The sequence below is a fragment of the Xiphophorus maculatus genome, chromosome 5 (assembly GCF_002775205.1).
Source record: "Xiphophorus maculatus strain JP 163 A chromosome 5, X_maculatus-5.0-male, whole genome shotgun sequence".
NCBI lineage: Eukaryota > Metazoa > Chordata > Actinopteri > Cyprinodontiformes > Poeciliidae > Xiphophorus > Xiphophorus maculatus.
The window spans coordinates 19,181,920-19,209,445 of record NC_036447.1 but is presented as its reverse complement, the minus strand read 5'-3'; the positions used below and the strand labels follow the sequence as shown (position 1 = coordinate 19,209,445).

Genomic DNA, 27,526 nt, shown 5'->3' with positions numbered 1-27,526 from the left:
TTTCGCAGTTGCTGTTAGGCTTACTACTTGTCCACATTTTTTCAACCGCACCTTTTTCTTCCACTGAAGTTTTTCATTGCGTCTTTTATGGATAACCCTCCTCATATAAAATGTAAGTGACCGAAATCTGGAAAGCTGCAAGGTCACCGATTTACTGCACACTTCTGTTTACCATGTAAAAAGTCATCAGTCTTATGTAATATTTCGATTTTTATTGAAACTAAATTTAGTTTTTATAAGCTGTAAGCCAAGATAATCAAAATTAAATAAGTATCTTAATTGTGAGAAATGAATCTAGAAAATATAAGTGTTACTTTTTAAAGTGAAGGACAAAAATGCATGTTTTCTATGCAATTCTAAACTACTGAGATGCACATATATTCATATGTATGTCAATATAAAACTATTATTATATTTAGAACATAAAACAGAACAGACCAACTGAACAAAAAAAAAGAGAGTAACAAACATAAATCGTTACTGTTGTAGCTACTCACCTGTTTTATGTATTGATTGGTAGCAAATGCATTGTGTCCTGAGTGTAAGGCGACAGAAATGGCTCGTATTATCTCTGCTCTTATTTCTCACCCCGAAATCTGCACGGATGAGTGGAAAGTGATGATGGAGAAGGAGACTTAGTGAGGGAGTGTGCTGTGAAATGTGGCAACCTTGTGCCAGTTAACTTGACTGAAGCAGACACGGATTTCCATTAAAGCAGATTGAAATCTCCACTGGGCCGTGTAAAGGCTGGTTATGTGGTCTCATCCGTGATGGATATATGAACATGCAAACTACGTCAATAAAGTCACCCAAGTAAATCTTCCGTTTCCTGTTCTGAAGGTGCGAATCCTGTGTTTCCATTAGCATTAGAAAAAGAAAGAAAATTTGGAAAAAGCAGCATGAAAACACACCTTATAATCAAGACAAGCCTGTACTTTTGAATCCAAGATGTTTTCTCCAGGAGTCACATATGCAGAAAAGGTCTAAAGGAGGTCCAGAACTTTCTGCTCTAGTCTGCTTTGTGCCTCTGAGCATGCTTAAATGGTGAATGCGAATCTCCTCATTGGCTCCAACAAAGAGTTTAAGTTATGAAGAACTGACCCAGGCATGATCCATTCCTACTGGCTCAAAAGTAAACCAACTTCTGAAGAAAGAATGGGACTCACCTTTACTGACTGACCGAGTTCTGAACAGTCCTGATAATGAAAAACCCCCAAAAGGGAACCAACCCATCCAACTATTGGCAAATGAACCCAAATGTCTCTCAAGCTCCTGTCAGGTATAATGGTGAGTAAGATAAGCCGGCACACAGATCAATTAGTCTCACATGCTATTTTCATACCAGGACTTCAGAACTTGGACTGTCTGGTGGTCTAATGGTAACACTGTTGCCTTGTAGCAAAACGGTCCTGAGTTCAAATTCCAACCCGGGGTTTTTCTGCATGGAGTTTGCTTGCGTGGGTTTTTCCTGTGTGAGTTTTTCCGGATACTCTGGCTTCCTTTCACTGTGAATACACACGACTGATTTAGTCAGTGTAATTTGTCCCTAGACGTGTGTGGGCGTGTGTGTGTGTGTGTGTGTGCGGGGGGTGAATTGGTTTCATCTTGTGTGTGCCTGTGGAGGACTGGTCGCCTGTCCAGAGTCTACCCCACCTAGACATAGGCACCTGCCCCCATTCATTCATGCATGGATGAATGGATTAAGAGAGAGAGGAAAACTAACTGCTCCAGAAACAACTTGCTGGGCTAAACATCCTCTGAACTGGGTTGTTGAACCTTTATCAAACAGAAAAGAGACTGATGTGAGAAAATATTAACCTATGTTACCATAAGGCTAGTGACTCATCCTCCTTTTTAGATTTGATATTAATAAATCTAAAAATTTGTTTTTACAAAAAAGCTCTGTAGAAGATAATCTAAATTGCTAGATTCCTTGCAAATGTCAAAGTTGTAAATACACACACATGCACAAAAAAACCCCTAAAAGTCTAATCGGGACTCTGCTCATTCTGAGTGAGCTCAGACCCCTCAGTGAGTCTCAGTGAGTTTGACTCCAAGCGGTAACAGACAGACCGCCAGCGATAGCTGAAGCGCGCTCCCGGTGCGCGCCGCGGTTCCAGCGGGCGCGCACCAGAGGCTTCATTAGAGATATGCAAACTTCCGCCGGTTGAAGGTGGGTCAAGTCACAGAGATAGAAGTTTGCTTTTGAAATTTCTGGAGACAACAGCGATGCCAAAGTGGATCTCGTCTATGACTCTTTGATCTGGATCGACGTTGTGACAGTGGCTGCTTGCGGCGGAAAAAAAAAATAAAATAAAATAAAAATACAGCGTGGCTTTTGACGCTCTGAGATAAAACGACCACAATGTGTTTTTTGACAATCAATTTTTAGGCTGTGAACCTTTTTGTCTCCATGTTCCCGTGTTTTCCTTTATCCTTTCTAATCTTCTGAAAAATTCAAGAATCTAAAACCGGACTAGTTGCTCTGAAACTGTAGGAAAGAAAATCCTTTTTCATCGCGATGGACTACACAGATTGAATTTTGTCATTAAATGGACTTAAATTTCCTCTTTGAAGAGCAACGTCGGAAAGTAACAAGTTTGTGCAAGGAAGCGGGAAGGAGATGACACCCAGCCCTTTATTCCTGGTCCTCCTTCTGTCGCTTACAAGTAAGTTATGTTCGATTCCTTGCATTTAAGCGTGAAACTTTACGATGAAAAACATGCATTTAGATTCCAGTGCGTTCAGACTAGCAGCGTTTTAGTGGAGAATTCATTCAGCGCTGTGATCCGAGGGAGGAAATAGACGCTGTCCATGGTGCTGATGTCAATGTAAGCACACAGATCTCTGGACTATTTCAGATATGACCGACGTGCGTTCCCCCTGCACACACACACACACACACACACACACACACACACACACACACACACACACACACACACACACACACACACACACACACACGCACGCACGCACGCACCCACACACACACACACACACACACACACACACACACACACACACACACACACACACACGCACGTTTGTACATGAACGATGTTCGGATTCTGCTTCTTTAAAATTGTACCGTAGCCTTGATTTGCACAAAAATCCCTGACTTTGAGTTTTTGTCAGTTTTTAATAATAATAATAATAAAAAAAACATAGACACTGAGGCAAGCATTGTGGGACATACTGTTCAGTTTTGAATTTCTTTCTCTTTCTTCATCATTCATTTAATAACTTTTTTGCACTTTCTCATCCTTTTGGCTAAAGAAATGCTTTCAGCCACCAACTTCAAGTGCACGGTTTTAAAACTGAGACACTATTCGGCCATTTAAACAAAAACAAACACATATTTTAAAAACCTACATTCCAATTAATCGATTATTGCTGCGGCATCATTTCCCAGTAAAAAAAAAAAAATCTACATGGTTTGTTTTGTGTTTATTTATTCTCACATTGACAAACTATCCTTTAAGCAAAATCATCCTGGCTTGAAAGAATATATGTAAGCCAATCCATTATTTGATTGAATAATTTAATCTTAAAGTTGATCTCTGTGGATAGAAATGTTTCATTAATAACCAACGACTGTCTTGGTCTGTGTGGTATAAATAGAAAATGATGCAGAGGTCAGTTTCTTTTAGCCTCTGGGTTGGAGAAGTAGCCATAACACACCATGCCACCATGCACTGGACGAGGTAAAATAAATATTCAGAGCTCATTGTAAGACAGCATCTACAGGCCCATTGGTTGGATAAGAGTAATATCATTAAAAAAATGCTTTTTTCCTTTTACACTGGATCATTGTGTTTAATCAGACGAGACGAAGATTAAGTTTTTCAGCAAGACACACTTCAGGTGAGTCTGGTATAAAACAAGGGCTGAAAATGTGTAAACACCTCATGTCCACCATTAAGCCGGTGAAGATGCTGCAATGGCATTCTGGCCTCTTTTAGGGCATTATGAGAAAATATTTTCATACAAACAGGAAAAACTTGACCATAAGCTAAAGATGAGTTGCCGTTAGGTCTTTCAACAGGATTGTTATCCCAAACAAAAACTTTTTCATTTTCATTTAGACCTCCTCAAAAAGACATTAGAAGAAATAGACTGAGAGATTAAAGATCCATCTTGCTAAGTGTTGTCCTTGGCAAAAAGGGATTTGCACAAAGTATTAGCGGCAGAATTTCCAACAATTCTTAATGCAATGACATTACTAAAAACAATTATTTCCTAACTTAATTTTTAATTGAAACTCACAGTTGGGTAACATCTGTCTTACTCTCGCTTAGAGATATTTTCTTCCGTCTACCTGGAAGATTGGGCAGTTGTTGTGTGCAGACTCTAAAAATATTCAAAAGTAAAAGCAGATGGGCTGTTTGAATAATTCACTGAAGGCTACTTTTGTTCATGTATCCAAGAAAGCCCCGTGTTGTTTCTCTCAGAGAACACACTTGAGTGGCTCTCGGCTTCAAAAGAATCTCTTTGTTAATAATCTGCCCTGGATTCTTGTTTTGTGGAGTGTTGTGATTTTGGCTTCTTTTATCACTAAACTGTCACATTTAGCATTTTGCATTTCACCAGCGAGGACATTTTACCAGCATAAATGAATAAAACAGACAACTCACTACAGTTGATGTAAATATAACAGAAAAAACCGTGGTTAAGCATCATTCAATTGGATCCATCAGGATACATATTCTCTGTAAACAAGGTTTTACATATTTTATATGATGCAATACTGTACAACTCAGAGAGACTGAGCAGCCTTCTATGTCCTTTACAGTGTTGCGCCCTGTGTTTGCATTTCCTTAAAGGCCAAAAGATTTGTGCTGGATTAGTGTTGCGTGATTGTATTTGGCACCGGTGCTCATTCAAAGTGGCAGTGTTTAATAGCAGCTGTGGTGAAATGCACAGATTAAGAACAGTAGCACTATAACTTCACTGATTCTGTCTTTCTGTGCTGCTTTAAGGCTTTTGAAGCCACATGCGGCAGAGTAATAAGTACTGAATAATATTTATATTTTAATCTGCCTTTTGATACAAAATTCACAGCGGATTTCTCTAACAGCCGAGGGAACCAACAAATACAATCAAATCAAAACAAGTAAGTCCACAAATCATGTGTTTAAGAAAGTGAAATGGAACAGGAAATGCGTGTTGAACACTTATTTATTTAAATGTCTCAGTATTGTGTAATTCAAAATCATTTTTCTGATAATGACGACTTCAAAAAATCTAGCATGAAGATCAATGCATCGCTCAGGTGGGATTTTGACCCAATCTCTATAAAAAAATGCTTTAATCCGGGATGTTCTTGGTGTGTCTTCCTTGTACTCCCGTTTCAGTTCTTTTCATATATTTTAAATGGGATTCAAGACAGATAACCAGCTGGGCCGTTCACTTTACATCAGGCTCTTATCATTCAACACAGAAAGTCTGAGAGAACTTCATCCAACCTGATGGCCATTTTTTCAGTAAAAACCTCTCTGGGAATCACACTGTTGTTGCAAAAGTTAAAGAAATGGGGACAATAAAAGTTGTGCAAAAAAAAAAAGGTAAAGATTGCAAGGGCATCTCTTTTCATGCAAACAAAATATAAAGAAATGGGAGATAACTCAGCTTTTGCTCAGTATTCTAGTCATGTTAGGATAGAGTCTAACTTATGTCATCCTTAAGTTTAGCCCGACTTTCCCTCTGCAAGCGGTACAGCAAACTATTTGTCCTTTTGAGTTGAAATAAGCTGAAAACTGGTTGTTTCATTTAGCTTTAATGCATTTATTCGCCCCATTTGAACTGAAACAAATAACACCCAGTCTGACATAAAAGTCGAAACGGCATGGTGCATCTGTAACAAGAACATCTGCGCTCGCTGCACGCAATCTACTGAATAAAAAGGGAGACCGTTCATGTGGCACAATGAAGCAAGCCATCTAGATATTTAATGCCCGCTTTGCTATTGTAAGTTTGCTTGACAATGGAGGCACGTTGACAGCAAATGTCATGAGACGAAAAAAAAAAAAATGCCTCCAAGTTATTCTGGGCTCTATTTTTACATAACCAATCATTTAAAGTTGTGCAAACACAAAGCTTCGAGAGGTTGTCTCATAGGATACATGACTGGATTTCTGTTTGCTGTTTTTTTTTTTTTTGAGAGTCTGCAAAATGCTCAGCCAATCACATTGACAAAGCAAACGAGAACATGGTGTAATAGTGATAAGGTTAGGCATTAATAGCTTTATTGTTCACATCCAACTGGCATCTAAACACATGAGAGAAGCAAATTCAGTTGTTTCTTTTGTTAAAAGGAAACTTCCTGACGTTGTGGTTCAAGCAAATGGCATTTATTCATCACATTAATTATTGATTGACTGATGTAATGTTTTCACATGAGCTTGTGTCTGCTTTTCTAATGGCTGATTTAGCCTGCAGCCACGTGAAATTAAACACACTCGGAGTGCATTTGCTGCTTGTGCTTTTCTGCCTGCAGACAGCAGAGCAGAGAATGCTGAGGAGCGGCTGGTGAACCACCTGCTGGGACCGGAGCGCTACAACAAGCTGATCAGACCTGCGGTGAATAAGAGCCAACAGGTCACCATCTCCATACAGGTTTCTCTGTCGCAGCTCATCAGTGTTGTGAGTATAGTTTATGATCCGCGATAATCGTCAAAATTGGGTTTTGGGGCCAGTTTTATTGGTACATTGAAGACCGACTATAATATTTCAGCTACAGTATGAAGTTTTCATACAGTGCTTTTGCAAACGTTTTTATACCCCTTCAACTTTTCTCTAATTTTTCACTTAAACATTTCATGTCTATAATGTGAGATTTAAGTAAGACAAATTTTTTTAGACATGAAAATTTATGCTGGCTCTTATTTAGCTCCCTTTTTTTATCATGATACCCCTAAACAAAATCTGGTGCAACTTAACAAAGAAAACTGCCTCATGAGGAGCAAAGGAACCTCAGACAGGTTAGAAACACGGCGGTGGAGAAGTTTAAAACATGCAGTGAAAAAAAAAAAGATTCTGTGGTGAAGTAAATTTAACAAAACTGAATCTGTGAATAAAAATTCAAGTTAGTGTCTTTACACAAATATATCTAGTATTAAGGTCCAAAATATTTATTCAAGATACATGACATTGTAATATTTTTCAGAAAATGCACTAAGAGCATCTTTTTAAGTTTATCCGCAGTACAAAAAACAATCTTGCTATGTTTATGGTGTTTAATTTGGTATTTCAAAACACCAAATATCCATAAGAGTGTTTCAATCAAGCATTTTCTTGTTAAGGGTTGTTAAGGAATTACAACATACTCACATTTATTAAGTTAATTTAAAATTTTACACTGTACTTGCAACATTTACTACATTAAAAAAGTTTCGTAATTTATACAAAGTTCAGCTTTGTTTAATCTTCCTGACAAAATTAAGTTCACTTTATTTGGATTTTCTTTTTCATGTCACAACATAAGTAAGTACTTTGAACAAAGAACAGTCTTGCTTGATAAACATGAATAAATTATACAAACAGTTGCCTTTTATAAGACTAGAGGAGAATATTTTATCATAGTGTTTTGGTTATAAAACAACATCTCAAACTGTGGACAGTTCTCAGAGAGCTGTACAATCCTTGTTCTGAAAAACCTCCAAGACATCGCCGTCATGACAGACTCAGCGCTCCAATGAGACCAGAAGCCAAGAGGCGATGGTAATGCTGCAATGTAAACCAGTATTTTAATATGTAAATTGGATTTTTAATTTTACTACTCCTTGCGTCATCTGTAAAATTTTCCAGATTTCCACAGAATGGGTCACCCTTTGTGAAGGAGAGTTAAACTTTACTTCAGTGGATCCAGATTTTTCAACTAGAGGCGATGCTGGGTCAAAAACCCATAAATTGGGCTTTAATTTGGTGACATGACAGCCGATCCTTTTATATCATCCAACATAAGGCAGCATTGTGAGAAAACTGTAGCAGAAAGGGCTCTGCTGTTTTTATTTTTTAAAACCCTTTGGGCTCTGAGCAGACAACTTCCCAATGTCTCTGATGCCATGCATCTTTAATCAGCTGCTCTCTCTGAGCCCATCTTACACCGAGTCACTTGGACCCAGAGAGGCTGCTGAGCGTCTAATTTCCAGACGAGAACTGACTGCAACATTGTTTTTGCTACTAAAAATGTGAGCTTATCATTGTTAACACAAGTAAAGAGAAGAGGAGTGGAAACCAATTTTAATTGGCTCTTTTACACTCTTGACTTTGGTGGAATCCATTTGGTTTTTTGTGAAACAAAACATCAAACTGAAGAAGTATAATTTGATATTAAGATAATTCATCCTCCCACTACATCATTACACCATGTCTGATAGATTTTTGTTTAATATATTGGAAATGCACCTTACCAGACAGCTAGAGTTTCTGTTGTTTCTCAGGAGGCTCCACTGCACTATGAAGAAAAAAAGTGAAAAATATAAATTATGGTGTGAGATGAGTGATTATGCAAAACTGACCTAGGCTATATCTTCAGTATGAAATAAAGCTTAATTAACAGACTCTGTGCTGCTTTACTAGTTGTAGTTGATGAGATCTCTGTAACAAACCTGCACTGTTTCTGTATCTGTCTGCTTAGATATTTATCTAATATTTAGTAAAATCCCTTTTCTCTCTATAATAAACTCATTTGATTTAAATAGCTACATAGATTTCATGGCATAAAATCTAACCACTGCTCCACCACGTGAACCCGTGTTGCGTCAGTGAGGGTCATTTACATGTTTAGAAAATATGGTTACATTGCATTAACTGGATTTTTCTTAAAAAGAAAATCACACACACACACACCATCATTTCATAACAAAAAAACTCAGTAAAATAATGATGGAGATGTGATGTGATCATACAAACATTCAAACTCTGCATCATAGGGTCTCAGTAAAAAGGCTCGCGGGTTAGATGAAGTGACAGCTTGAAGTTGCCGCTGGCTGGGAACAAGTGTGAGTCTTCTTGCCCGTCTCTTTGAGTCTTCCCAGTGACACGTGACTGACACGTCGAGGTCGAACAGCTACAGCCCATTTGATTTTTGGATGGGCTGCAAACGCGATGCAGAACAAGAACTTGCAAGAATGCAAGGCAGAATTTGTAGACACATTCTTTTATTTGGATGTCTGGGATTTTGTAAAACTGAATGAATTGTTGATGGTCCATCTGGGCTGTGAGGTGGTTATTTTATTTTGAAATGGTTTTTTTGTTTGTTTTTTTACCAACCTTGCTCATCCTGAGACTACATTTTCTGCGTGTTCCTTTTTTGCAAAGAGATGAGGTTGGATGGAGAACATCTGCTAACAGTGATCTTCGAGTGGAAAGTGAGGCCCTCTAAATCATTAATATGTTTAGAGGGCCCAAAGAATATAATCCAGACTACCTGATGCTGCCTCTGTGTTCCTTGTTGGGATGATGTGCTTAGCCCAGTGTGCGGAATAGGATTCCTTTATCCAATATGCTTTGTATGCAGATCAAATAGTTCAGTTTTTCTGTCATCTGTTTGATTGTCTGATTACCTGTGGTTGTAATGTACGAAACATTAATTGAAAACCAACTGAACAAGATCATAGAGTTAACACAAAGTGTCCGCAAATATACTGTTATCTTACTTTTTATTTATTTGAATAATTAAGGAAATAATTTATTTTAAGTTTGAGAGATCATTGCCAGACCCCCCTACTTTATGTTTCATGATTCTGACCTAAACTTAGAAAACAGTTGCTATGAAACACAGTGAATAAGCTTATAGTGATGTTATGAAAAACTCTAAATTACTCTGTGTTTGAACTATTAAAAAAAATATGGTATTTCGACATCATACTGTTTGTGACTTAGTGCTACGGTGAGTTGGACTTTCACATATTTTGCTAAAAGGTGCTTAAAGTCGACCAGATAAACTAAAAAATGGCAGAAATCCAATCAATGTTTAAAATAAATGATTTTTTTTGTTTCTGCAGAATGAAAGGGAGCAGATAATGACCACCAATGTGTGGCTGTTTCAGGTACTGTGCAGTCTTTCTCTAATTCCCTGTCTGCATCACAATTCATACATTTTTGGTTTGCTGATAAGAGTGCTTGCTCTTTCCATAGGAATGGAATGACTACAGATTGAGGTGGGACCCGGAAAAATATGAAGGCATCAAAAAACTGCGAATACCTTCCAAACTAATCTGGCTTCCTGACATAGTACTTTACAACAAGTGAGTAGGTGGAAAACGTAAACTGATAAAATGAGCTGAAGGTGCAGAGAAAATGTGAAAATGCATTTAACCGTGGCTGTATTGTTGAATGGACAGATTGTTCACTGTTGAATATTTGTGGCCAATCTCTAAACATATCACAGTGCCGACGGAGTGTATGAAGTTTCCTTCTACTGCAACGCTGTGGTCTCCAACACGGGCGACATCTTCTGGCTCCCCCCAGCCATCTACAAGTCCGCCTGCTCCATCGAGGTGCAGAACTTTCCCTTCGATCAACAGAACTGCACGCTCAAGTTTCGCTCCTGGACGTACGACCACACAGAGGTGGACCTCATCCTCACCAGCGATTTCGCCAGCCGGGACGACTTCACGCCGAGCGGGGAGTGGGACATCGTCTCGCTCCCGGCACGCAAAAATGAGGACCCCAGTGACATCACGTACCTTGACATCACTTACGATTTCGTCATCAAGAGGAAGCCCCTGTTTTACACCATCAATCTGATCATCCCGTGCGTGCTGATCACGTCGTTGGCCATCCTGGTGTTCTATTTGCCTTCGGACTGCAGGGAGAAGATGACGCTGTGCATCTCGGTGCTGCTGGCCCTCACCGTGTTCCTGCTCCTGATATCAAAGATAGTGCCACCCACCTCTCTGGCAGTGCCACTCATAGGTCTGTGAAGTTTGTGTTTGTTTGCTGCTCATGGGATGGATTCAAGGCCAGATGAAACATGGTTTTTAGAGTTCTGATAACTGTAAAAACCAAATTATCATCTGGTGTTTTATAAAATGTTTTTGTTAAAATTGATGTGTTAAAAAGAGTAATCTGAATACTTTACATCCTTAGAGATTTTTAGAAGCACTGACTTCAGCAAAGAGAAACCTTATCTATGTTCAGGGGCTTTTTACACCTGACTAAACCAACATCACAATCTTAAAACTCTTCCAGAATATGGATGGCCTTTGCAGAGTGTTACAGTGGTGGTTTCATGTATTTTTGAGGCACATATTCCTTTTTTTATAGCACAGTCAAGTAACTATGTTACCTTCAGTTGTTATAGAAATGCTGTATATAACAACCATGACTTAGAAGAAATTTGACTTTGTAATTTGACACCTTGAAATTGGGCCTCTGTCTCTTTAAGAAGCTCCTGCCTTTCTTAAAGAGGGGAGAACAAGAAAGAGAAAGAAAAAGCACACTAATGTTGGAAGTGGAGGCATAACTAATTCTTAAAGAGAAATTTAAAACACCCTGTTCCAGATGTTATACCCATAGGGGGGTTTTTTCTGGAAAGCATCAGTCAGCGTTATTTTCTGCAGTAATTAGAGAAAATTTAACATAGTCACTTCCTAAATACTGAAAAGAGGTTCTCTAGATTTCACAGAATCAATAAACTTTTACAAAACAATGGAGGTTCTGAAACTGTGGAGTGAACCGAAAAGCTGCTTCATGGGGGTTGTGAGAACGGACACTGCCCTCATTTAGTTTGCAATAACATAAAATCAGCAAATTCTTAATCTTGTTGCATTTAATGAAAAAGGAATGTAACAGTATCCAACATAAAATACATGTAAATGAAACATGGACCGACACTTTTTCTGAAATAGGTTCTGTATTGAGTGTTTGTTGTCAGGAAGCTGCAGCTGGCTTGTAGACTTAGCTCATATTTCCAAGATCGAGATCGGAAAGTGTCATTTAAAATGATTTGTTCATGAGCTAATTCCTTGTAGCTTAACACACATAGGATTTATGTTCTTAGATATAATTACTTTTCAATTATGTATGTATAATTCATGTTTTAAAGTCTTTGAATCCTGTCAGTCAGGAAATACGCAGTGTGGGTTGAGAAGCTTAGCCCTCGACCTACACATTAGTATACAGTAGATGTACTAATATGTCTTTGTTTTACCCCTTTTTTCTGAACATTTTCCAGGTAAATACTTGATGTTCACCATGGTGCTGGTCACATTCTCCACTGTCAGTACAGCCTGTGTCCTCAATGTGCATCATCGCTCCCCGTCTACCCACTACATGCCAGACTGGGTCAAGCACCTCTTCTTGGTTCGCCTTGCAACCCTCCTGCTCATGAGACGCCCGGGTTCCTCCAACGTCCACAATAAACTATGCAAAAGGCTCACCGGCAGGAACCCCGTCAGTAAAAGCAGCTTCCACAGCGCCGCAGGCAGGAGGCAACACTCCGACGCCAGACTGGGAGGAATCCCCACAGACTGCAACTCTTTCTACGTTAACGAGGATTCGGCGTACAACTGCTGTTGGAAGATGGGCGACGCCCGGGACTCCCCCGACTTTGTGAGGCCGACAGCGGCGCAGTTGGATGCAGAGCTGGAAGAAGCAGTGGATGGAGTGAAATATATCTCTGAACACATGAAGATGGAGGATGGCAATGAAGGGGTGAGGAGCTGAAGTACAGAGAAATAAGGAGAGATAGAATGAAAATCATCATTAGATCATCTGCCCCTCTCTTGAAGCATGACAGCTGTCAGGATCTGTGTTTTCTGTGTTCATTTAGAGTTTTTTGTGTCCTTGCGTCTCTTCGTTGTCCTGTCCTCCCCTTGATTGTTCCCAGGTGTGTCTCGTCTCTGTGATTACCCTCCCGTGTATTTAACTCCACCTGTGTTCTTTGTTCCTGGTCGGGTCCTCGTCGAATGTGTGTTCTCTCTTCCGAGTTTCTGTTTTGTTTAGCGGTTGCTACCGGCGTCGAGCCCTGGCTTCAGCTCGGCCGTGCGGCCCGTTCCTAGAGTGTGTTTACCCTTCATTAAAAACATCATATTCATCTTACCTGGGTCTACAGCGTCTGCCTCACCACCTCTACACACCGCGGCATGACAGAAGGACCCGACCAGACCGAACGGTGAGGCACGCTATTTTTTACTTTTCACCATGGACCCGGAGGAGTTAAAGGAGCTGACGGACACGATCGGGGAATATAAGGAGGCGATGGCCAAACCGTACGCTGCCTGCAGACGGCTCGGTTTCGCCATCCGCTTGGGGCTCCTACTGGACTACTGGGTTCCTCGTTTTCCGCACCCGGGGTTGGTGGAGTTGCAGAGGGAGGCAGAGTGGGAGCGTATGGCGGCTCTAGCCGTCATGGCTGGCGAACCTCTGCCTCCCAAGCCGCACAGTTTCTCCGCCAGCCCGGATCCAGCTCCAGCTCCGGGACCAGCACCCCCAACCGGTGCGGCCGGCGCACCCGGGGCCGTTTCAGCCGGCGTTACAGCCGGCGCACCGCAGGCCGAATCAGCCGGCGTTCCAGCCGGCGCACCCCAGGCCGCCCGGAGACAGCGACGTGAGCCGCCGGTGGACCCGGCCCCTCGTCGCCTTCCGGAGCTGTCACCTCCGCAGCCGGTTCCAAGGCTTCGCTGCGGCTCGCCTCCGCGGCCGGTTCCAAGGCTTCGCTGCGGCTCGCCTCCGCGGCCGGTTCCAAGGCTTCGCTGCGGCTCGCCTCCGCGGCCGGTTCCAAGGCTTCGCTCCGGCGCACCCGAGGCCGAGTCAGCCGGCGTTCCAGCCGGCGCACCCGAGGCCGAGTCAGCCGGCGTTCCAGCCGGCGCACCCGAGGCCGAATCAGCCGGCGTTCCAGCCGGCGCACCCGAGACCGAGACTCCCTGTGTTCCTACCGAGACTCCCTGCGTTCCTCCAGAGACCCTGACCTCCAGCGTTCCTCCAGAGACCCTGACCCCCAGCGTTCCTCCAGAGACCCTGACCCCCAGCGTTCCTCCCGAGACCGAGACCCCCAGCGTTCCTCCCGAGACCGAGACCCCCAGCGTTCCTCCCGAGACCGAGACCCCCAGCGTTCCTCCCGAGACCGAGACCCCCAGCGTTCCACCCGAGACCGAGACCCCCAGCGTTCCACCCGAGACCGAGACCCCCAGCGTTCCACCCGAGACCGAGACCCCCAGCGTTCCACCCGAGACCGAGACCCCCAGCGTTCCACCCGAGACCCCCAGCGTTCCACCCGAGACCCCCAGCGTTCCACCCGAGACCCCCAGCGTTCCGACCGAGACCGAGACCCCCAGCGTTCCACCCGAGACCGAGACCCCCAGCGTTCCACCCGAGACCGAGACCCCCTGCGCTCCGACCGAGACCCCCTGCGCTCCGACCGAGACCCCCTGCGCTCCGACCGAGACCCCTTGCGCTCCGACCGAGACCCCCTGTGCTCCACCAGAGACCCTGCCTCGGGGGGCTCGTCGTCGCCGTCTGTGGGCGGCCCCCGGGACTCATCGCCACCTCCAGCGCCGCGGACGGCCGCCGGACCGCCTCCGTGGTTCCCGCCTCCAGCGCCGCGGACGGCCGCCGGACCGCCTCCGTGGTTCCCGCCTCCAGCGCCGCGGACGGCCGCCGGACCGCCTCCATGGTTCCCGCCTCCAGCGCCGCGGACGGCCGCCGGACCGCCTCCGTGGTTCCCGCCTCCGGGGTTCCCGTCTCCGTGGTTCCCGCCTCCAGCGCCGCGGACGGCCGCCGGACCGCCTCCATGGTTCCCGCCTCCAGCGCCGCGGACGGCCGCCGGACCGCCTCCGTGGTTCCCGCCTCCAGCGCCGCGGACGGCCGCCGGACCGCCTCCGTGGTTCCCGCCTCCAGCGCCGCGGACGGCCGCCGGACCGCCTCCGTGGTTCCCGCCTCCGTGATTCCCGCCTCCAGCGCCGCGGACGCCGGACTGCCTCCGTGGTTCCCGCCTCCGTGATTCCCGCCTCCAGCGCCGCGGACGGCCGCCGGACCGCCTCTGTGGTTCCCGCCTCCAGCGCCGCGGACGACCACCGGGCCACCTCCGTGGTTCCCGCCGCCGCGGACGACCACCGGACCACCTCCGTGGTTCCCGCCTCCTTTGCCTCCGCCCACCCTGTGGGTAGTTTTTTTGTTTGTTTATGGACTCTTGGCCCTTCTTGTGTTTCCGCCCACGATGGTGGGTAGTTTTTTGTTTTTCTGGACTCTGGCCCCCCGTCCAGCGCCCCTCCGCCCACCCTTGTTGTGTTTTTGTTTTTTCTGGACTCTGGCCCCCCATCCGGCGCCCCTCCGCCCACCCTTGTTGTGGTTTTTTTTTGGGCGTCTGGTAGCCGCCCTTGAGGGGGGGGTACTGTCAGGATCTGTGTTTTCTGTGTTCATTTAGAGTTTTTTGTGTCCTTGCGTCTCTTCGTTGTCCTGTCCTCCCCTTGATTGTTCCCAGGTGTGTCTCGTCTCTGTGATTACCCTCCCGTGTATTTAACTCCACCTGTGTTCTTTGTTCCTGGTCGGGTCCTCGTCGAATGTGTGTTCTCTCTTCCGAGTTTCTGTTTTGTTTAGCGGTTGCTACCGGCGTCGAGCCCTGGCTTCAGCTCGGCCGTGCGGCCCGTTCCTAGAGTGTGTTTACCCTTCATTAAAAACATCATATTCATCTTACCTGGGTCTACAGCGTCTGCCTCACCACCTCTACACACCGCGGCATGACAACAGCAGCTGAATAAGAAAAGAAAAAACAGATTTTGATATATTAGATCTATAAAGACTGACTCTCTAAACATACGGTGTTTAAAGTGCCTTGAAATAATATTCCTACTTCCTGAACTAATTTTTTTTTACAACACAACGTCAATGTATTTATATGGGCTATCCCACAAAAAGTAGTATTAAGCAAAGTTGGGGTACATCTGGCATTTTTTGGGGGGTGAGGGAGATTTTTAAATATAAATTTGAAAAAAAAAATTATAGGAAAGTTTAAAGTATGGTTGCATTATAACGTTAGAGGCAAAATCATAAAACTTTGCTGTAACTTTAGTAAAAAGTAATGAAATCCAAAAGCATGCCACACATTTCAGGTTTTCACTTCTAAACATTTTGTAACTCATGTGTAATTTTCTTTTCACTTCACAAAGGCACTATGTTGTTTCAATCTATCACATACATTTCTAATAAAATATATCTTTATGCATACTGGTATAAAGTTCAAAAAGCAACAGTTCCTTTCCATGATGCTGTAATTTTGTTCATTTCAAAGTTTCAGGCTCTCTGCGAACCTTTGAGCAGTCAAAATGATTAAAGTGATGAATAAAAATAGAAATCGGGTCTTTATCACATCTAAGCTGATTTACCAAGGAGCGACTCCTTTACCACCGACCCCTTTTTTGTGGCCTTGGGTTTTTGAACTTTCCTTTCAACCAGCATCTTATCCAGCCACAGTTGATCATGACAGATTTTTTTTAGCCAGCCTCTTAATATCAGTCATATGTTTTATAGCTAAAAATATTTTTGGCAACAGACCTGAAAGCCTTCATAACATCAGATGTTCAAACTCCTGTTAGTCTGTTTTTCCTATCTTATAAACCTCTCCAAAGAGAGTTAAATGTTTAGAGCAAGTATTTTAAAGTAATGTTAAAAACAGACAAATTGTTGGTGCAAAAATATTTTAAAAAAGTGACTTCAGGGTGATTGGTCTAAAACATATGGCTTGTGTTACAATGAACCTGTCACGACTTTTGACTTTCTGATATGACTTCCAGATCATCGAGGACTGGAAGTACGTTGCCATGGTGATAGATCGCCTCTTTCTCTGGATCTTCATCCTGGTGTGTGTGGTGGGAACTCTGGGACTCTTCATGCAGCCTCTCTTCCAGAGCTACAACACGCCCACAGCTGATGACACAGAGTAAGTCAGGCAGACGGTGAGACACTCATTCAAATGAACTCTGACATAAATTATAACTAGTAAAAACTTCAGTTAAGGTGACTTAAAATTAAATTAAATGACAATGGGGCGTGCTGTGGTGGCGCAGGGGGTTAGCACGCCCCACGTTTAGAGGCCTTTGTCCTCGACGCGGACCTCGCGGGTTCGACTCCCAGTCACGACGACCTTTACCGCATGTCTTCCCCCCTCTCCTCACCCTCCTTCCTGTCTGCCTACTATACAAAAAATACGAGCCACTAGCGCCGCAAAAACTCTTCGGAGAAAAAAAACAAAAGAATGACAAAGTGCTTTGAGTCTTCAAAGTGAGTAACAGTTCATCATTAGATTTAATTTCCCCACTGATTCCTAAATATTTATTTCTTCAGATAATCCATTTTATGACTGATGTGGGTAGTGGTATGAAGGAGTAAAAATGACTTATAATAGTTGTAAAGTTGCATATCAATGGACTATGAATGCATAATGATTAATTTAACACATGGTTTCCAATTTTGTTAAACATTTCTTGTCAGTCATCTTCAGTGTCTTAAAGAATTCAACCTGTCGCTTTTTTCACATTTTGTCATGTTCCATACACAACATTCAATGTGTTTTTATTAAAATGTTATGTGATGAATCGACAGTAAGTATTACACAGTTGTGAACTAGGATCAAGTTTTTACATAAAACAACAAAAAACATTGATATATTTATTTGTCTTTCATGCAACAGAAGCAAGAGGAAAGCCGTTGACGGAGAAAAAAACCAGATCCAATCTAATATTTGCGATAAGTTATGGACTGTGTGCAATAAAACAGAAAAACGGGATGTTTTCAAATTAGACAAATTGAACTTTTCAGCCCACATGCCAAACAATGCAGATGGAGGAAGGCTAACATTGAACTACAGAACTACAATAGAAACATTTTAGATAAAATATATAATCATGTCATTCAAGGTCCAGACCTAAAGCCAATACAAAATCTTTGACTAGACTTGACAATTGATGTTGACAAAATATCAAAGCAGTTGAAGAAGCAAAGAAGAATGGCCTAAAACAAAACTGTTTTTATGTTTTGGTAAAATCAAAAGTCTCGCAGGTGTAATTGTCACATTTGATATTTCATTCGCAACTCAGTAGAAAACATTCAAACAGTACCATTCAAGGCATTCTTTATTTCAAATACTCCCAGGAATATCTTACTCGAAGTGTTTTTTTACATAAAATGTTATATATAGAGACATGAATGCATTTATCATGCTGTGTTTTTCTCCCTGCAGATATGGAGATTTCTAGGATTTCTGTGGCACAGAAGAGAAAACTGTCAAATCAGCATCAAAAGAAGAAAAGAAGCTGAACACTTGTCAAACATAATTCAGCTGCTGCTGGTCAGATCAGATGTGCATTCAGCCTGATCTGGGCAGCCTGCTGCACTTGTTGAATTTGCAACGTTGGACTTTAAATGTGAACCAGTGTTTGTGCGAGGACACAACTGGAACATTGTGTCTTTTTCACCTTTCTTTCTTTATTATAAAACTATTGTTCCACTGTCCCCTTAGTGAGTGCTTCATTTCCATCGTCTGTCCTACTTTGGATGTTACTTGTTCTGCTGTTGGTCTCCGTCTCTGCGTTTTTCTTCTATGCTTAGTTTTTTTTTTTTTGTCTGTCTTTCTGTTATTTTTTGTGACATGATATGTCAAAAAGCCTGTCAGACAAACTCGGAGACGACTCAAGAAAACTTCCCCGAAAGACTACATGACAAAAAGTGATGTAAAAGCAGTGAAAGAGTGATTGGTTGCAGCCACCATACCCACAGAGATGGTGGCTGATTTGTGATTTGGGGTTACTTTCTTCAGATTGAACTGGGTTTTTCCTCAAGGTGGATGAAACCCAATCAAGTTGTTTTTTTCCCCCCAACATTACAGATTTCAGCCAGCGAGCTTAGGAATGAGGGATTTTAGCTATCAGACTCACAAAGACTGAAAGGATACATCCAAACAAAAGTGATGTGTCTGTCATTTGACAGAGATAGAAAACCTGAAGGATGGAGTGAGGGACTGCTGCCAAATCAAGATGTTTTAAATCTACAAAAAGAAAGAATGAATGCTGAAGCTGAAACTACAGAAATTATTATTTGATGTGCGGCACATTTTTGTAACAAGTTGTGCAGGATGTAGGTCAAATTAAAGACAGAAGAAGTTTTGAAAGGGTCTTGTCTATTCCTTTTGTTTTTTACTTGTTGGATTTAAACAGAGGGTAGATACACTTTTTGGAACGATGCAAATGTACACCCAGGAACAATGTGATGTTACACGTGTAAAATAAGATGATTGAATTTTAAAAGAATTTCCGCACTAACTGTGTACTAATACAATATGTTGAATAAAAAAAAATCTGTGTTGAAACTCTACAATAATGTGCTGACAAAATGTTTTTACTTTGTTTCATTTGTTCAAAGTGTCCCATGTATAAAACACAAACATGACAGATTTTCATTTGACAAGATTTATGATTAAATCACAATCCCTCTTTGTGCACAACACTCCATCCTAACATGCTATGACACATGCAGAGTTTTTTAATCTTAACGTCACAGAGCAGGTTTCATATCTGCCGACACTTCTTTGGTGTTAAATATTGACAGCAGAGTAAATGTAGAAGAGCTGCTGTCACATTAAGAGCCTGGGGGTGAGAAATAAGGGCACATTATGTCATAATGTAATTTTGACAGACTCTGGAAGTATGAGTTGAGACAAGGTGACATTAAACAATGTGTTCAGTGCTCAGGTGGGCAGACAAGGTTGGCAAAAAGTGGCTAAAGTATATTCCTACATTAGAAAATTGAACATAGCGACAAAAAGTAAGGCATATGGTGTGTTGCCTTTAACATTCCTGCAGTTGTTTTGTGCAGGTTTTGATTGAAAACGTCAGCGTCAGTCGGCGTGTGTGTGAAGGTTTATGAATGTGTGTATACAGTAGCTGTTTTCTTCCTGTAGATGTTAAAATGCTTGACGGGTTTGTCCTGCTCGGTTTTTAGGTTCAAAAAGTGTGTTAATGGTTGAGGTGGTGAGTTGGAATCGACAAAAACAATAAATGCTCTTTGCTCCATTGAAGCCGAGTGCTTTTGTGAGTCTTCGAGCGTCCATTTTCCAATTCATGAACCCAACCAGCTAACCAGGAGGCACTCTATGGTGAAAATAATGACACTCTCTATCTCAGAGCACCCCCTGAAGACAGACAGTTACTTTTAATGCACTATTGCATGGATGAACACACACTCACACACACACAATGGTCCATGGTATGATTTAAAGGGCCCAAATTCTTTATCTCAGCAAAAGTGGAGCACTGATGTCTGACCTGAAGTCAGCACATCAGCAAAAAACTACGAGTCTCTGCTCTGGTGGACAGTTATCGACCAACCGCATATTTATTGTGGCCCCTCTAGGTTTGTGTGTTCGTATATATATTGTGTGTAAGTGTGTTTGATATCAGCATAAGATTGGCAGGGGAAGGACACTGACGGATCTTTGTTGCTGTGTGTCAGTGAAAGACGGATTCAGACTTGCTGGGAAAGCCGCATGCTAGATTGTTGCTTTTACTACATTATGATTCTGTTTGAGTTGGCAAATTGTTGCCTGTGTCATTTATCCACGAAAGCCAGGAGTGTTTTCCACACTTGTCTTCTTTACAGTAAAAATGCTTGAGTAACTGGATGTAATAGTTGTTTGTCTGTGATAAGTCAGTTTTGACCTGTAACCACAGAGTAAGCCACAGTTGATCCAATAAGATTTAAATCATACCTCTGGCATTTCTCCTTTAAATCATTTTGTGGCAGGGATTTTGAATAAAATAGTTTATGTTTTGTCTTATTGGAATCTCGGAAAAGCAAGGAAAAACTAACAATGTATTTATTTTATTTTTTTTAAGATGACTTCAGCCATAAAAACCTTAAACATTGTCACTCTTCTTCTGGGCCTCCGTAGCACACACAAAAAATGTAATGTGAGGTCGACAGATATGGGTTTTAAATAATTTGTTTCTTGAAGTGGAAGTTAACAAAATTCAAAAAGATAGAAAAAATAATCTCCAAGTTTTCAATAATATAAGAAAATCACTGATCCATTTTGAAACAAAGGAATTAGACTTTTAACTCCACATGAAAACTACATAAAAGTGCATTTATAGCGCTTAAAGCTTACAGCATAAAAGCCTAATTTGTCTTCCTTCACAGGGCTGCATGGGAAACCCATGGCAGGAGCTGCAGAACGGAGGTGGATCTGATGCTTACCTCCCTTCAGATATCTGGGAGGAGACACTGGGTCAGACACACTACATATCCCTTCCAGCATGGGCTCATCTTGCAATCTCCAAAATAAAACGAGAAAATCACTGAGTCTGAGGTTTCATTCTGGACCTTTTACCTCTGAGAAACAGAAGGAAGGGACGAACTGACGGACACTCCTAAAACAATGTCCAAACTGGAGTACAAATAGAAAGCAAAACTCTTTTTGCTTCAGATACTTTTTTGCTCTTTTTCTGCCCTGTAATCGATGTTGATGCTTGATGCCACACAGCGACCAGGAGATTTAGATTTCCATGTCTTCCACTATGTGTCAGTGTGAGCTGACATCTGAATCACGCTGGGTAATTTAGATCCCTGTGCTACTTACGTTGACTAAGGTTGCTCTCCTTAATAAGCATGGTTTTGGACCCTTGCACATACCCCCCTCTTCACCCCACAGCCCCTCACACACACACCCACACATCCTGCGGTAAACCAGAGGGCGCGTCAGATCTGTCAACCTGCACACTGCCTGAGGGTGGGAACAGCATTTCCTTCATACACTCCACCAATCTTGAACACGTGCCAGATTCCATCTTTGTGATCCATTTTCCTTCCTATCTCTTTCTACCCTGTTTAACATCTTTCATTTTCCCCTCTTCTCCTTTTCCCTCTTCTTTTTCTTTCTCCCTGCAGTTTCCTTCTGCTCTTTTGCGTTCTTCTGTAAATTGTGTGTGGAGAAACGGGGACTAAAAATATGCCTGTGATAAACCCAATTATCTGTCCTTTTTCACGCTGCACACCCCAACAGCTGAAAACGTGGGACAAGCTGCGTGCAAAATCCAAACTTTTGCTCATTTGTGTGCATGCAGATGTGTACGGTGGCGTTCAGTACACGGACTGCAAAGTTTTCAGCTCCAAACTGATAAAAGCAAGAAAAGGGAAATTGAAAAATGATGCGGCACTAGACATGTGCAGCATGTACACTCCAGTTTCAGACGACAGAACCCCCTCTTTCTTTCCCTCTCTCCCTCTCTCTGTCTCTCTGTCTCTCTCTCTCTTCCTGATGAGCTTTTGTGTGTCTTTGTGGCCCCTGCATATATCGCCAGGTTAGCATGATGACTTATGTCAGTATTTCTCTGGATAATCCCCTTCCAGCTCTACTTGGCATTTGATCTTTCTGCATGTCAGCTCGGGTGTGTGTGTGTGCAGGGTGGTGGGCGTGGGTGTGTGTGTGTGCGTGGGCATGGGGGGGTGCGTGTGTGTGTGTGTCAGGGGCAGAATGATGTATTCTTGGATGACCAGAAAGGACAAAACACCGCTCTGAGACGGAAGTTCACAAAGAAAAACAAACATCTCATTTTCTTTCCACTCTGCTCAAATCCCAGTATGTAAAATTCTTCTCTCTCCAAGCATCTGAAAAGTCTTACAGGATGTATTTGTTATATTTGTCAAGAAAGTTTACAGTTGGACTTTAGATGTAATTTTACTTCAATATAGACAAGCTAAGTTTATTTGAGTGCTTTGGTTATGCTTCAGCAGCATCTCTTTCACAAAAATGCAGCCATCAAACAATTTCCAAACTAATGAGCTTTATTTTAGTCCCAATGCAAAGCTCGGCAATTTCTTTGCATGTTCATGTAAAGATGATTGTGGTAAAAAAATAAAAAATAAAGAAACTTGGTGTCGCCAGTTTGATTCATTACCGTTAAAGTGAGAGTGAGCAAACCTACATTTGGACAACATATTACAGACGTCCTGACATTTTACTGTCCTGAGGGAAATTCAAAACAAATACAAAAAAAGGAGCGGAAGAAGAAGCACTGAATCACAGAAGTATGAACGTCCATGGCTGTTCAGTTTTGCGTTCGTGTTGGAAATACGAACGCATCCTGCTGGGATGTAAATCATTCTTATGTACGTCTTTACTTGGGTCTGCACAAAGCGTCGTAAGAGGCAATAAACTCTGTATAGGCCTGCGTGGGCAGAGACAAACAAATTATTGCTTTACTTAGTCAAACAAATGAACATATGCATGGGTGTGTAGGTGTGTACATCAGGCTGTTAATCCTCTTTTCAGGAGCGAGATTGCTACAAGTGTTTCCATAAAAACACGAAAAGTTTTGATCGAGTTTAGGTAAAAAGAAAATAAAAAATCTTACACTAAATTAATCACAGGGGTTGTAAAACACAGGAAAGGGAAAAAGTCGGCCTTTAGTGATTAATTTATACCAAGCAGCAACAACTAAGACATTTATAAAACCAATTTCATTTGGCTTAGAATGACTAATTCTTTTACTTTTTTTTTTTTTGCACCATCAATATAACAGGTTCCAAATAAGAACAGACTGTGGATGCTATGGACTACAGATGATTGTTTAGATATTGATGACATTGTCTTGGCTGTTTGTTGCAGTGCTTTCTTTCACTCTGGTTTGATTTCACTAGTCGTGTTTTCCGCCTCCTTTTCACATCTGATCCTCATTTATTAACCATCAACACTGGCACTGTGTTCATGATTTAAACCCTGACTGCGTACAGTGTCTCACTTTGTTCTTTGTTCCAGTTTTGCTATTTTAATTTACCAGGTTTTCTTGCATGTTTTTCTTATCTCTTCATCATTTTCTTGGATACAGAAATTTCTTGTGCATTTTGAAAGCTTTTGCCACTTTCTTCACTTTCCTTCTTGGCTTGTCTTGAAGTGTTTGGAAACTCATCATCTGCCAATCTAAGGGCTCTCGAACATCACCAGCATATTGCTGAAATCTAGCCCCTCTTGTGTTCCTCCTGGTTACACTTAATATTCATGTTGAGTGTCCAGTTGAAGTATTTTCAGATCTTTGAGCCACTTCTAGCTTTAAAAAAATAGATCCACAAATCTAACCAACAAGTCTTGAATAAGGTTGAGGAAATGGAAAGACATTGTATTTTAAGGAGCCAAAAACTAGTGGGGAGTGTGTATACATGTGAGCCAATTTAGTTATTTAGATAAAAAACTTTTACACCCAAAATGTGTTTTTTCGAAATGTATTTAAGTTGCTTATTTACTCGCGTTAGTTAAGTGAACTGAACAAATTGACTCTGTATTTCAAAATGTGCTCTAAAACCTTTCAGTCGCCTGTTGTATTTCGTTTAGTTGTGACTGTTGGTAGAATTTCTTCATCCTCCTCTTGTGTTTAAGAAATCAGGCTGTTTTCTTCCTGCAAACTGAATATCTGTCATTTATTGCATCAGATTGCAGCAGTTTGCAGGAGAAGACAGCTGTTTGGGTTACCTGATATGATGTGTCAAATGGAGCACTTTTGATTTCTTTTGAGAATCACACTTCCTGCTCTCCCTGTGGCAGACCTAACCTTAGTTCTTCACCACTCCAATGCTGGTATTTCCCTCCTCACCTTCATAATAAAGTCTAGCTATTTACATTCCTGCCTCCGAGAAGCTCTTAGAAACCCCTCAGCCTTTTACTCCATTAAATTCTCCTCAGTGACACAATCATACCAGGGGGGGAAAAAAACCACCCCATCTGGATTTTGTTGCTTAGGGTTCAAAATAAAAGCTCTTCTCTGGGTCATGGGGATGCGGTGCAGATATGTGGGTGTGAATAATTCAGCATGGGCTAAAAGTTCCAGCGAGGCAGATGGATATTTTTATGTGTTGTGTTCAACTAGAGGAAGAAAGATGGCACACATTTGAGCTGAACGAACGAGAGCGGGTCCAGAAGTGTGCCGCAGGTATGCAAAGTGAAAGGAGATGGAAGCGCGAACTGTAAGAAAATCCAGCGAAAAACAGGGGATATGAGGATTTGGGACTTAGCTTTCACAACAGATGTGAATTAAACATTTCATGGCAGGACAGGCACTGAGGCATCGTGTTAAAGAGTCCTGGCAGAAACATTGATTTTGAGCCCAGTTCCCCCCTCTTATACTGCTTCTGTAATGTGGCTGGCAAAGATGAGTGTGTCACGACGCCACACTGCGAACACAGCATTTGTTGGGTGGCGACGCAGGAGACATCAAAAGCACATTATCCATGTTGCGCTTGTCCTGTTTTTTTCTTCATCCGTCCTTTTTGTACAGCTACCGTCTCACTGGATCAGACTGCGTATACTGATTCCTGCTGAACAAAGAGAAAGAAAAGACATTGTTTTGATAGTTTTGTCTGTTGAAATGAAAAGAAACGGGCAGCTAACTAAGTCCTCAAACAGGGTGATAGATGTGCAATACTAACATTTGGGAATCAGAAATGTTTCTAAGTTACAACCTTAAAGGAAGTAAAAGTTAAAGTCAGAGTCTTTTCTGCAGTTATGGATTTATTTGTGTAGATCTTTAGCCTTTCTGCCTCCAGCGGTCTTAAGACTCTGTAAAATATATTGCTGCCCATCAAGCAAGATGGGCAGCAAGCTTTCCATCTTTACCAAACTGCATGTGGAAGAGTTTTGCTTGTTATATAAATAATTTTTTTTTAAAATAAGCGAAGTTTGTTTCAGGAAATCTCTTTTTATATTACAGGGTTGTTTTTTTCTACTATGTCCATCTTGGTAGTTAAAGCCTCAAGGTGAAGGAGTGACACTATAATACCTCTAGTGAACGTTCACCCAGGATTTCTGGGCTGAGTTATTATTCATGTCGCTTGCGCCTCGAGAGAGTCAACTTTTACTGGAGGAAGATGACCACAGGCTAAATTATTCATTTGGAAAAAGACAACATAGCTACCCTGCTGTTAGCACAGGGTTTGTGCATTTTTAACATGCCGTTATTGAATCAAAGTGTGTGTATTTATTGGTTACATTTTGTCAGAATTACCTGTAACTCACTAAAGTTCAAATGTTGTTTACAATGCCTTGCAAAAGTGTACATGTATTTTAAAGTTTCTCTCCTTTTATCTCATTACAAACATAATTTTTTCCCATAGGTTTTTAGATGAAACCATTACAAATGTATTTGTATTCAGCTCCTGAGTAAATACTTTTTTAAAATTTTCCTCACATCACAGCTAGGAATTGTTTTGGGGTGCATCTCTATCAACTTTTCACATCTAGAGAAGAATATTGCCCTGCCCATGGCACTTACAGATCAGATTTATTCTCACTCAGGTAGTTTGATCTAAATTGTAGTTCTGGTTCTATGTTTAGGGTAGGCGAACCTCGGTACCAGTCTCAAGTTGTTGGAGCCTCTAACAGGTTTTCTTCAGGATCATTCAGCTGCATCCATCATCCTATCAACTCTGACCTGCTGCCTTGTCACTGCTCAAGAAAAGTATCCAGGTCTCACAGTGAGGATGGTGCAGTTTCTTTTTTCCCAGCAATACTCCGTTTTTCTTAAAAAATGACAGAGGACATAAAAATAGTGGCGATGTCACTTGATTGTGCCACTTGAGCTGTGCTCTGTGTGCTTTTTTAAGGTGTCAGATAAAATGGGGGTGAATTCAAATGATTTTAATGTTTGATTTTGTTTGAAACAAGCAGTGGAAGGCATGCAACCTTTTCCTTGCAATTATGTATTACTTTGATTTTGTCTATCCTATTAAAGTATACTAAAGTTTGCGGAAACTTCACAAAATGTAAAAAAAAATATATATAATAATAACAATAAAGAAGAGGGGATTTTTTCCCAAGGTACTTTGTTAATGTTCAGGGATAATATTTGCAATACTTCTGCTAAAAGTATTGTCTAAACGTGGTTTTAACAGCAGCGCAGCCATTCTGACATTTTCTTTTCTCTCTCAAAACGCCCATTAGTTTTTCTTTCCCCTCATTTTCTCAGCTCGGCTTGGGGTCTCATCTTGACTCAATTTGTTAGGTGACGTTAAACCGAGCGTGAAAAGTCAGGGATTAAAATTAACCCAATCAGCCTAATCTAGGAGCTTGTAAACAGGGGAGCGATGAGACACGCAGCCTCCTCTGCGCAGCGCGGCGCAGTGCTGCTGTTTAGTGGCTGGGAACAGACACGGCACTCTTCATTGACCCTCAGCTTGTGACAGTTGTGACGTGCGGTGATTGTGATATTATTAATAATTACCCATGGCAGATGTGAAGTGAAAAGACCTCTAAAAGTCCGTCCACAAACCACAAACAGCGGTCGTTCAAACTTATTTGCGTGTCCACGGTACTAAAAAGAGCTTTTTATTTGTATTTTTCTCTGCTTTAACAAGTCATCAATTTTAACTTCTGTCATCACTTTTCGGAGAGACTTTCAAGAACTCGATAGCATCAGAAAGGCTACACTTTAGAAATTAATAATATTAACAACAACAAAACGATAAGAGAAGTAGTTAGATTTTTTTACGAAGTTTTAAAGAAACTAACCAATCCTTTTTGTTGTTGTTTTGTGACACTCCT

The 27,526-nt window shown here is 41.7% G+C and overlaps 1 protein-coding gene across 1 annotated transcript; it reads left to right on the top strand.

Moving 5' to 3' along the window:
• Window positions 1-45: 45 nt before the first annotated feature.
• LOC102232696 (neuronal acetylcholine receptor subunit beta-2-like) lies at window positions 46-19,306 on the top strand. The gene is made up of 9 exons (XM_005797299.2): window positions 46-112; window positions 2,578-2,669; window positions 6,500-6,645; window positions 10,011-10,055; window positions 10,144-10,253; window positions 10,397-10,923; window positions 12,185-12,663; window positions 16,740-16,885; window positions 18,185-19,306. Exons 2-9 carry the CDS (start codon window positions 2,624-2,626, stop codon window positions 18,198-18,200), a joined length of 1,515 nt encoding a protein of 504 aa, XP_005797356.1. The 5' UTR covers window positions 46-112; window positions 2,578-2,623; the 3' UTR covers window positions 18,201-19,306.
• Window positions 19,307-27,526: the final 8,220 nt, after the last annotated feature.

What these genes read in the sequence shown, in the direction of transcription:
- LOC102232696 (XM_005797299.2), top strand. Translation starts at nt 2,624, where the DNA reads ATGACACCCAGCCCTTTATTCCTGGTCCTCCTTCTGTCGCTTACAA. An exon ending in CCTCCTTCTGTCGCTTACAA is followed by an intron (nt 2,670 to 6,499) that starts GTAAGTTATGTT and finishes TTCTGCCTGCAG; the next exon opens with ACAGCAGAGCAGAGAATGCT. An exon ending in TGGAGGATGGCAATGAAGGG is followed by an intron (nt 12,664 to 16,739) that starts GTGAGGAGCTGA and finishes TATGACTTCCAG; the next exon opens with ATCATCGAGGACTGGAAGTA.